The 12,680-nt window shown below is 39.7% G+C and overlaps 1 protein-coding gene across 1 annotated transcript in view; it reads left to right on the forward strand.

Moving 5' to 3' along the window:
- The window catches only part of HDAC9 (histone deacetylase 9), a 967,189-nt gene that overhangs the window by 888,293 nt on the left and 66,216 nt on the right, over positions 1–12,680 (forward strand). Inside the window, exon 24 of the mRNA XM_066238685.1 lies at positions 2,774–2,907. Within this exon, the coding sequence (XP_066094782.1) occupies positions 2,774–2,907 (134 nt within the window). The remainder of the gene's footprint in view (positions 1–2,773; positions 2,908–12,680) is intronic.

The following is a 12,680-nucleotide window of genomic DNA, read 5'->3' on the forward strand; positions in this document are numbered from 1 at the left end:
GAGCCTGCCCATCTCGTTTCCCCAGGAAGTCAGGCTCCTCCTTCCGCTCTGTAAACCCCTCCCAAAAGAAGTGCGGAAGCTACAGGTGTGTCTGGACTCAAGGATCCAATCCCTTTCCCATGTCTGGTGATTGCTTGAGCCCAAGATATTACAGGTGTACAGACATGTTTTCTCACTTGATCACTTGTTTTTCATCAGCCCTCACATTGAGGATGTGTCAGCCCTCTTGAGGAACATTTTGCTTGCTATGGTCTCTGCTACAGTTTTTCTACTGTGTAGGTTAAGTTCTTTTTGTGACAAGTAGGATGAGCTTTTGTGCCTTTTGTGAAGCTAGAAGTAAACACTATTGAATGAAACTTGCAGTTATGCCTATTAAAAGTTGTTGCATGATCGCTAATCAAATAAACTCATACACACACACACACACACACACCACTAAAACTTTTATCTCACCTATCCTGAAAAAAAACAAAACACACATCGAAATTGGTAGTCACCCTTGACTTTTCTATTCATATCTATCCATACACATACATATTGTAATAATGGACACAGAACTCAGGTTACTAAAAATTATTCTTGACTTCTTTACTTTGATTGGAAGAGAGGGTACAAACCATATAGAAATATCACTTCTTGACTTCACTTGCATCTTTGTGCAGGTATAACTCAAGGTCCAGCTGCCTCAGTCTCTGGCTCCAGAAATCACATGGGTAACATGTGAATGGGAATAAACCCTGGAGGTAAAAGAAAGAGGAATTTGGATAGAGATCAAAGATTAACTTCATTCCATTCCTTCCATCAACTTTTTACTCTCCCATCTAAATTTGATATTTTATGGGACTTTATTTAATTCCAGAGGAAAAGGTGAACTTAAATCAGATTTGGGACTTTCTCTTTCCATTTTTTGTTTGTTTGTTTGTTTATTCGTTTGGTTTCTTTTTTGTTTTGTTTTTTTTTTTTTACAAATCCATGTGATTTGATCTGCTTGGTAGTAATTTTAGATAATTGAATTCTCAATTGCTAGGAGACTTCAGTAAGGAAAGAGTGGTGTGCTAGCTTGATTCATTATTATATCATTTAGAAGTTATCACTGGTTTAGATTGTCGGAAAATTTGTCCAAAATATTTAGCAATATGATTAGAAGAAACATTTGCCTATGAGTATTATGAGTGTTGTTTGTTTTTTTATCTTCCAGAGTGGAACTAATTACTATGTACTATTAACCTTGACCTAGCCCAAGAACATTTCTAAGCTTTAGGGATCAGAAGTTTGCATTACACATTTTCCATAAGCTTACTATTCTTTTCATCGTGACCGGATAAGAAGGTCGAGTTTAGTGTGGTCAACCTCATTCCTAAGTGGCTTATGGAAAAGATTTTTTTGGTATCAAAATGAAATCCACAGGAAGTAAGAAATATTACAATACTTGAAAGCAGTTTTACCTAATTTTTAAATCACTTTTAGAATATTTTTGCTATTTAGAAACGTAGTGTATTTAGAAAGTGACTATTTTGACTTCTATCAAAATAATATATAGCTAAGAGAATAGAATCAACATACTGAAGTGTTTGCAAGATAATTTTTTTTTTCTTCTGAAGCTGGAAACGGGGAGGCAGTCGTGTGCGCCCGACCGGGATCCACCTGGCACGCCCACCAGGGGGCGATGCTCTGCCCATCCGGGGCATCGCTCTGTTGCGATCAGAGCCACTCTAGTGCCTGGGGCAGAGGCCAAGGAGCCATCCCCAGCGCCCGGGCCATCTTTTGCTCCAATGGAGCCTCGGCTGCGGGAGGGGAAGAGAAAGACAGAAAGGAAGGAGGGGAGAGGGGGGGAGAAGCAGATGGGCGCCTCTCCTATGTGCCCTGGCGGGGAATTGAACCCGGGACTCCTGCACGCCAGGCTGACGCTCTACCACTGAGCCAACCGGCCAGGGCTGCAAGATAAATTTTAAAAAAGGAAAACAAAGAAATCATAAACATAAACTCAAGATCCTGGTTTCCCATCAAGAGGAGAAGGGATGTTATTAGAGAGAAGCACATGGGTACTTCAAAATTATTGCTCATAATATTTTCCTTAATTTAGAAGGTGAGTGAACAGATGTTTGTCATATGATTATATTTTATAACATATATAGATGTTGATTTTTGACATTTACTGACTATTTCATAATAAAAGAATGTCTATAGAAATGTAATGTACTTTGAGGTGATAGATAGAAAACTTCCTTTATAACAAAGGCAGATGATGGAGACGGAAACAAAGACCAAACAAATGGCATTATTTGCCTTTCTAACACTGGCCATGTCCTAACTTTTTCATCCAGGTACATGGATAACGTGTTGTGAATGTGCTATGCCATGGTGACAGCCAGACTGGTGCAAATCTTGGCTGTGATACTTCATAGCTGTTAGGATCTTGAGCAGGGGTCCCCAAACTTTTTACACAGGGGGCCAGTTCACTGTCCCTCAGACCGTTGGAGGGCCGCCACATACAGTGCTCCTCTCACTGACCACCAATGAAAGAGGTGCCCCTTCCGGCAGTGTGGCGGGGGCCGGATAAATGACCTCAGGGGGCCGCAGTTTGGGGACCCCTGATCTTGAATTTTGGTCCCCTCCTTTGTAAATGGATCAAATTATTGTGTGTACTAAATGAGTTAGCAAAGGGAAGTGCTGAGAAAGGACTTTGAGCTCAGAATAAATGCTCAATTAATATTAGATCAAGTGGACATTCTGTTTGTTTAATATTGTGAAATGTTTGTTTGTGTCATGGTAGGCTTTGGTCATTTGACGAAGCAGTTGATGACATTGGCTGGTGGACACGTGGTGTTGGCTCTAGAAGGAGGACATGATCTCACAGCCATCTGTGATGCATCAGAAGCCTGTATAAATGCCCTTCTAGGAAATGAGGTAAAAAACAAAACAACACTAAACAAAAAAATACCTAAAAGTACAAAAGAGCAGGGGTCAACACCAGGAATGTATGCATGAATATTTTTGTCTTTTTAAAAAAAATCTCATGTACTAGAAAGCACAACACTGCATTTACAATTCAAAAAAAAGAAGCTAAGCCTTAAGTAAGAGAAGTTTCCATAGTCTCATGTGATATGCAATAACGTTTGCCCACGTAGAGAATCCACAGTGCACTATCCTTAATCATGTTACTGGCAGAACACAGTAAATAACATAACCCTTGGGAAGAGAAATGCTTCCTATACTAACGCAACTAGTGAACATTGAAACATTGAAAAAGAAATAACTCAAAGGAAATTTCTCTAAACATTTTTCTGTAGGATTATGTTACATCATGGGGAGAGAAGCTTTAAAAATAATTTTTAACTTTATTAAGGTATAATTTACAAATAAAGTTGTAATATATTTAAAATGTACAATGCAATGAATTGTGATATGTGTGTGCGCTCACACACGCACGCACACACACACATTGTGAAATGAGTTTTACCACTAAGTTAATTTAATACATTTATCAGCTCACGTAATTTACTTTATTTTTCTGTGAGAACACTGAAGTTCTCCTCTTATTAAATTTCAATCATACAACACAGTATTATCAACTATAGTCACCATGTAATGTTAGATATTCAAACCATATTCATCTTATAAATAAAAGTTTAAAACCTTTATACCAAACTCTTCCTATCTTTACATACTACCACCACCATCACCACCACCACCAAAACCATCACTACCTCCACCATCACCTCCACCACCATCACCACCACCACCTCCACCATCACCACCTCCACCATCACCTCCACCTCCATCTCCACCTCCACTTCCACCATCTCCTCCACCACCACCTCCACCATGACCACCATCACCTCTACCACGACCACCATCACCTCTACCACGACCACCATCACCTCCACCACCACCATCACCTCCACCATCACTACCACCACCTCTACCACCACCTCCCCCCCACCATCACCTCCACCATCACCACCACCACTTCTACTATCACCACCCCCCACCATCACCTCCACCATCACCTCCACCATCACCACCACCTCTACTTCCACCATCACCTCTACCACCACCACCATGACCACCATCACCACCACCACCAAATCCACCATCACCACCACTACCAAATCCACCATCACCACCACCACCACCATCACCACCTCCACCATCACCTCCACCTCCACCTCCACCTCCACCATCTCCTCCACCACCACCTCCACCACAACCACCATCACCTCCACCACCACCATCACCTCCACCATCACCACCACCACCTCTATCACCATCACCTCCACCACCACCATCACCACCACCACCACCACCACTACCACCACTACCACCATCACCTCCACCACCACCACCACCACCATCACCACCACCACCACTACCACCACCATCACCACCACCTCTGTCACCACCTCCACCATCACCACATCCACCACATCCTTCCTCCCTAACCCCCCTCAGCACCTGGTGACCACCATTCTACTCTTTGTTTGTATGAATTCAACTACTTTTTTTTCTTTTGTCTTTTCTTTTGATTTCACATCAAGGAGACCATGCAGTATATTTTTCTTTCTCTGTCTGGCTTATTTGACTTAGAATAATGCCCTCCAAGATGTTGCAAATGACAAGATATGTCATTGCAGATGATGAGATTTCCTTTTTAAAGGATGAATAATATTCATATATCTAAATGTCTCCATAGCTATATGTTTCTATATAAATATATCACACTTTCATTATCCATTCACCTGTCAATGAACACTTAGGCTGTTTCCATCCCTTCACTATGTAGATAATGCTGCAATAAACATGAGAGCGGAGATAGCACTTTGGGATAGTGATTTTGTTTTCCTTGGATATTACCCAGGAGTGGGATTGCTGAGTCACATGTTAATTCTATTTTTACTTTTTTCAAGAATCTCCTACTGTTTTCCATAGTGGCTGTACTAGTTCACCTGCCCACCAAAAGTACACGTGTTCCCTTTCTCCACATTCTCACTAGCACTTATTTCTTTTCTTTTTGATAATGCACATCCTCACAGTGTGTGAGAGAATATCTGATTGTGCTTCTGATTTGCATTTCCCTCATAATAATTGATGTTGAGCATCTGTTCACGTACTGTTGGCCGTTTATGTCTTCTTTGGAAAAAAACATCTATTTGGATTTTAGATTCTAACCCTTTTCCCATTTTAACTGGTTTATTTACTTATGTTTTAGGCTATTGAGTTGTATAAATTCCTGGTATGTTTTAGATATTAACCCCTTATTGGTTACATAGTTTGCAAATATTTACTCCCATTGCATCATTGCCTTTTCATTTTGTTGAGGATTGTCTTTGTTGTGCAGAAGCTTTTTAGTTTGATGTGGTTCCACTTATATATATTATATTTTTGCTTTTGTTGCCTTTACTTTTGGTATCAAATCCAAAAATCACTACCAAGACTTAACTCAAGGAGCTTACCCCCATGTTTCCTTCTAAGAATCTTATGATTTCAAATCTTATATTTACATCTTTAATCAATTTTGAATTTATTTTTGTTTATGATATAAGATAGGGGTCCAGCTTCATTCTTTTGCAAAAGGCTAACTAGTTTTACCAACACTATTTATTAAAAAGACTATTCTTTCTACATTGTATATTCCTGGTTCCTTTGTTGAAAATTTATTGGCCATATATGCATGGGTTTATTTCTAGGTTTAGAAATTTCCTATTTCTGAGAATAGAAAAGATTCTGTTTCATTGATCTGTGTATCTGGTTTTTGTTGTTGTTGTTGTTTTTACAGAGACAGAGAGTGAGTCAGAGAGAGGGATAGACAGGGACACACAGGCAGGAACGGAGAGAGATGAGAAGCATCAATCATTAGTTTTTCACTGCGTGTTGCAACACCTTAATTGTTCATTGATTGTTTTCTCATATGTGCCTTGACCGCGGGCCTTCAGCAGACCGAGTAACCCCTTGCTGGAGCCAGCGACCTTGGGTTCATGCTGGTGGGATTTTGCTCAAACCAGATGAGCCCATGCTCAAGCTAGCGACCTCAGGGTCTCGAACCTGGGTCCTCTGCATCCCAGTTCGATGCTCTATCCACTGCGCCACCACCTGGTCAGGCCATGTATCTATTTTTGATGTCCTTGTCACACTGTGTTGACTGTCATAGTATAATTTGAAATCGGACGGTGTGGTGTCTCCAGCAATTTTCTTCTTTTTCAAGTTTGCTTTGAATATTTGGGGTCTTTTGCGGTTTTATGTAAGTATCAGGATTGTTTTTCTATTTCTATGAAAAAGTGCCTGTTGATAGGGATTGTGCTGAATCTTTAGGTCACTTTAGGTAATATGAATGCTTTAATAATATTAACTCTTCTGAGCCATGAACATGGGATATTTTCCATTTAATATTTGGTAGAATTCACCAATGAAGTCATATAATTCTGGACTTTTTTTTTGTTGGGAGGTCTATGATTACCAATTCATTTTCCTTACTAATAATTGGTTGTTCAGATTTTTTTAATTTCATGATTCAGTTTTGGCAGATCTTACATTTCTATGAATTTATTCATTCCTTCTAGATTATCTAACTTGTTAGCATATACTTCTTCATAGTAGTTGATTATTAGTATTTTTATGCTATCAGTTGTTATGCGCTATCTTTCATTTTTTATTTTATTAATTGAGGCTTCTTTTTTTTTTTCTTGATCTAGTTAAGGTTTATCAATTTTGTTTATCTTTTTATAAAATCTCCTCTCAGTTTCATTGATTTTTTTGTATTGTGCTTTTAGTACCTATTTTATTTATTTCTACTCTGACCTTTATTTCCTTCCTTCCACTACCTTGGGTTTAGTTTACTCTTCTTAGCCTAATTTCTTGAGGCATGAAGTCAGTTTGTTTATATGAGAGCTTTCTTTTTTTAATGAATTGATTTTCCAATTACAGTTGACATACAGTATTGCATTCGTTTCAGATGTACAACAGAGTGATTAGACATTTATATAGCTTAGAAAGTGATCACACCACTAAGTTTGGTACCCATTAGAAACCATACCTATTACAATATTATTGACTATATTCCCTAGCTGTACACCATGACTGTTTTTTTGTTTTGTTTTGGGTTTTTTTGCATTTTTCTGAAGCTGGAAACAGGGAGAGACAGTCAGACAGACTCCTGCATGCACCCGACCGGGTTCCACCCGGCACGCCCACCATGGGGCGACGCTCTGCCCACCAGGGGGCGATGCTGTGCCCATCCTGGGCATCGCCATGTTGTGACCAGAGCCACTCTAGCGCCTGGGGCAGAGACCACAGAGCCATCCCCAGCGCCCAGGCCATCTTTGCTCCAATGGAGCCTTGGCTGCGGGAGGGGAAGAGAGAGACAGAGAGGAAAGCGCGGCGGAGGGGTGGAGAAGCAAATGGGCGCTTCTCCTATGTGCCCTGGCCGGGAATCGAACCTGGGTCCTCCGCACGCTAGGCCGACGCTCTACCGCTGAGCCAACCGGCCAGGGCTCACCATAACTGTTTTTTTATAAGCATTTATTACTATAAACTTCCTTTTCAGAACTGCTTTTGCTGCATCCCATAAATTTTAGTATGTTGTTTTCCCATTTTCATTTATCTCAATATTTTTGATTTTCTGTTTTGATTTCTTCTTTGACCCATTGCTTATGCAGGAGAATATTGTTAAATTACCCCACATAATTGTAAATGTTTAAGTATTCTTCTTGTAATTGATTTCTAGTTTCATGTCATTGTGGTTGGAAAAAATGTTTGGGATGATTTTAATCTTCCTAAATTTGCTAAGACTAGTTTTGTGGCCTCATATATGACCTGTCCTGGGGAATGTTCTATGTATGCTTGAGAAGAATGTAAATTCTATTGCTGTTGGATGGAATGCTCTGTACATGTCTATTAACTTTATATGGCGTAATGTTTAGTTTAAGTCTAGTGTTTCCTTATTGATTTTCTGTCTGGATGATCTATCAATTGTTGAAAGTGGTTATTAAAGTCTCCTGCTATTATTGTAATTTTTTCTATGTCTCCTTTTACATGTGTTAATATTTGCTTTATAAATCTAGGTGTTCCTATGCTAGGCACATAAATATTTACAGTTGTTACATCCTCTTGATGAATGGACCACCTTATTATTTTATAATGACTTTCTTCATCTCTAATTATAGTTTTTGGTTAAAGTTCATTTTTTCTGATATGTCTAACTCTGTTTTCCTCTGGTTTCCATTGGCATGGAATATATTTTCTATCCTTTCCATTTCAGTCTGTGTTTCCCTAAAACTGAAGTGATTTTCTTGTTCACAGCATGTAGGTCTTATTTGTTTTAAGCATTCAGCCACTCTCTGTCTTCTTATTGAATTTTAGTCCATTTACATTAAAAGTAGTTATTGATATAAATGGGAGTACTATCTTACTGTTTTCTGGCTATTTTGTCATTTATTATTTTCTTTCTTGGTAAATTGATGATTTTCACAGAAGTATGTTTGATTCCCTTCTCTTTATCTATTGCTTATCTATTATTCATTTGTGTTTTATGGTTACCATGAGTCTTACATAAAACATCTTATAATAGTGTATTTTAAGCTGATAAACTCTTAATGTCTAATTTGTACAAAAGCTCTACATTTTTTACACTGCTCTCCCTCAATTTATGTCTTTGATATTACAAATTAAATCGTTTTTTTGTATTGTGTAGCCATTATTGTTGTTATATTTTTAACACTTTTGTCTTTTAACCTTTACACTAGAGTTAAAAGTTATTTACCTACCACTATTAGAGTATTAGAGTATTCTGATTTTAATTATATATTTACCTTTTCATGTGAAGTTTATATTTTCATAAGTTTTCATATTACTAGTTACCATCCTTTCATTTCCGCTTAAGGAACTCCCTTTAACCTTGCTTTTAAGGTCAAACTAGTGGTAAAGAATTCTTCAGCTTTTGTTTGTCTACAAAACTATTCTTCTTAAGGACAACTTTACTGCGTAGAGTATTCTTGGTTGACAGTTTTTCCCTACTGCCCTTCAAATATATCATCCTACTTTCTACCAATATGCAAAGTTGCTGGTGAAAAATTGACTTATAATCTTAATGAGTTTCTCTTATAGGTAACACGTTGCTTTCCATTTGTTGCTTTAAAGATCCTCTCTTTATTTTTGACAATTTAATTATGGTGTACCTTGGTGTGTCTCTCTTTGAGCCCATCTCTTTGGTAGTCTTTGAGTTTTCTGGATTTAGATATCTGTTTCTTTCCCCAAATTAGCATAGTTTTCAGCTATTATTTCTTCAAATAAGCTTTTGGGCCCTTTTCTTCTATCTTATCCTTTTGAGACCCCTATAATGTTTATGATGGTCTGCTTGATGATGTCACATAAGTCCTTTAAGCTATCTTTACATTTTTTCATATTTTTTCTTTTTGTTTCTCTGATTGGATGAATTTCACTGACCCTTTCTTCCATTTGATCTAGTTGACTGTTAAACTCCTCTATTGAATTTCAGTTATTTTATTCTTCAGCTCTGTGATTTCTGTTTGATATGTTTTAATATTTTATATATCTTGGGTTAAATTCTCTGTTTACGTATTACTCTCCTGATCTCAGTGATCATTTTTATGACCTATATTTTGAATATTCTGAGGTAAATGACTTATTTTCATTCCATTAAGATTAATTTCATTAATTTCTGAGGATTTGCCTTCTTTTACTTGGAATATATTCCCTTATTCATTTGTTTGTTTTCATTTTTCTTGACTCTCTTCATTGGTTTGGGCACTCTGGATAAAACAACCTCTTCTCCCAACTATAGTCTTTGTTGTTAGTGGCTCCCAGTAGTTGAGTGTGTGCCAGGACCTGTCAGTGTCCCTAAGGTGAGAATTAGAGTTAGCCCCTAGATGTACACTGACTAAAAGTTGGACCCTTAGGTAGCAGCTGGGAAAGTATGCAGTCAGACCCCCTTTATAAAGAAACTGTGAGATGGGCATTTTGGGGGGTGCTCCTGTGTCTGTTTAAAAGCTTCTCTGTTTGCTATAGTCTTGTGGGACTCATGAATACATGCCATGTTGGCTATCAGACCTAGGTGATTTTAGGACCTATTCTTTGGGTAATAGCCATAAAAGTTGGGGTAATAGATATGTGAACAAGCTCCTTCCAGGTAGTAGATATTCCAGAGTTGGTTTTATTGTTGAACTAAACCAGAAAGAGAAGGCGGGAAAAGTGCCCACCAGTTCTTATAGGCTCTGGGAAAATCACAGTCGGCACCTTGGTGCTAATTAGGAGCCAGACTCCTCAGGCAGCAGCTTGTAAAGTGTGGACTTCCCCTTCCAGGGAAAGACTGGGAGATGGGCTTTTTGGCTTGCTCGCTCTGCACTGAGCCCTGAGGGGATAGCCAAGGCAACTGCTCACACACCTGTTAAGAACTGCTTCTTTGTTTGCTAACATCCTGTGAGACTAACGAAGGCAAGCTTTCATAGCTAAGTATTTCGAGAGACCATTCTTTGGTAGGAAATCTAAAAAAATAGGATGCTAGATGTATGGTCTAAACTCCCTTCATTCCTCGTGGGAAAACTGGAAGTTTAAGGTTCCTTTCTAATTGTCTCCCATCCAAGTACTAACCAGGCCCGACCCTGCTTAGCTTCCGAGATCAGAAGAGATCGGGCGCGTTCAGGGTGGTATGGCCGTAGACATTCCTTTCTAATTGTATGGTGCTGTGATGAGGGTGGGTTTATTGGAAAAGCGTGTGTCAGCCATTCCTACCTTTTTGATGTAGGTATTTTTTCATTTACTCAATGTGTAGAAGTCACTCAGCTAATTTCTGGATTCTCTCAGAGGGACTTGCCTTATATATTGCTATACATTCAGTGCATCTATGGGAAAAGGAAAATCAGGAGCCTTCTATGTTACCTTCCTGGCCTGGAGTCTTAAAACTATTGAGAAACTCTGGCCCTGGCTGGTTGGCTCAGTGGTGGAGCGTCAGCCTGGCGTGCGGGGGACCCCGGTTCGATTCCCGGCCAGGGCGCATGGGGGAGGCGCCCATTTGCTTTTCCACCCCCACCCCCTCCTTCCTCTCTGTCTCTCTCTTCCCCTCCCGCAGCCAAGGCTCCATTGGAGCAAAGATGGCCTGGGCGCTGGGGATGGCTCCTTGGCCTCTGCCCCAGGCGCTGGAGTGGCTCTGGTCGTGGCAGAGTGACGCTCCGGAGGGGCAGAGCATCGCCCCCTGGTGGGCAGAGCATCGCCCTTGGTGGGCGTGCCGGGTGGATCCCGGTCGGGCGCATGCGGGAGTCTGTCTGACTGTCTCTCCCCGTTTCCAGCTTCAGAAAAATAGAAAAAAAAAAAAAAAACAAACTATTGAGAAACTCTTTTTTATTTTCCTGCCATTTGTAAATTCTCTAGGTTAGATATTATTTCCATATCACAGATGTCGATAATGAGTCAAAGTGGTTTAAGAAATGCAATCAAAATCATGCAGCCAAAGTGCTTTAGATCCAAGATTTGAACTGGAGTCTACATTGTCAGAGGCCATTCTTCTTTGCTTCCACATCACATAGATGTTTTTCTGACTACCCTGCAGACCTCACATCAGATTATCATGAGATTTACCTCTAGGTCATGCCAAGCTTTTGGACCAATGAATTGCAATTCCACCAATATTTCAAAGTTTGTATTTATTCATTAATGTTATCAATTCATTTATTTTTTATAGTGAATGTATAGAGATGTTATGATCATTTTATATCTTTTACCTTTTTTGTGAACTTGAAATATGACTTTGCTTATGAAATAAACATATACACAATCATTTTTAAAATCCATGGTTCATAATGTTTTTAACAATAGCTCACGCTTGTGCCTATACTATTTATGAAAGGAAAACAGTATCTTCTGCACACTGACCATGTAGGGTTTTTTTTTAATTTTCTGAAGCTGGAAACGGGGAGAAACAGTCAGACAGACTCCTGCATGCGCACGACTGGGATCCACCCGGCACGCCGACCAGGGGGCGACACTCTGCCCACCAGGGGGCGATGCTCTGCCCCTCTGGGGCATCGCTCTGTTGCGACCAGAGCCACTCTAGAGCCTGGGGCAGAGGCCAAGGAGCCATCCCCAGCGCCCGGGCCATCTTTGCTCCAGTGGAGCCTTGGCTGCAGGAGGGGAAGAGAAAGACAGAGAGGAAGGAGAGGGGGAAGGGTTGAGAAGCAGATGGGCGCTTCTCCTGTGTGCCCTGGCTGGGAATCGAACCCAGGACTTCTGCACGCCAGGCCGATGCTCTACCACTGAGCCAACCAGCCAGGGCCCATGTAGGTTTTATTATAATCATTATGTTAAGACATATAGCATGTCAACATGATTACTGTGCCATATTTATTGAAGTAAGTATAAATATGTACACTTTTAATTTGAAGTAACATGAGAGAGAAAACTTGAGTACTACTCAAGTATTTATGTATAATTTTAGACAGCTCAGTAACACAAAGGATGTAACTAAGGGTTAGTGTTGTTATTTTAATGGACTGCAATTTCAGATCACATAATTCAAGTTGCCTTAAGATTTTCTAAATATTAGTCTCTCTGAGACCCCTGTGAATGGATACTGCCAAACAGAATGTTGGGGAGGGAGGGTTGTGCCAAGTACTGCAGAAAATAAATGGTACTTGTACTTATCAATTAATATTAGGCTGTTCTGTTTGCCAACC

The sequence above is a fragment of the Saccopteryx bilineata genome, chromosome 7, assembly GCF_036850765.1.
Source record: "Saccopteryx bilineata isolate mSacBil1 chromosome 7, mSacBil1_pri_phased_curated, whole genome shotgun sequence".
Taxonomy (NCBI): domain Eukaryota; kingdom Metazoa; phylum Chordata; class Mammalia; order Chiroptera; family Emballonuridae; genus Saccopteryx; species Saccopteryx bilineata.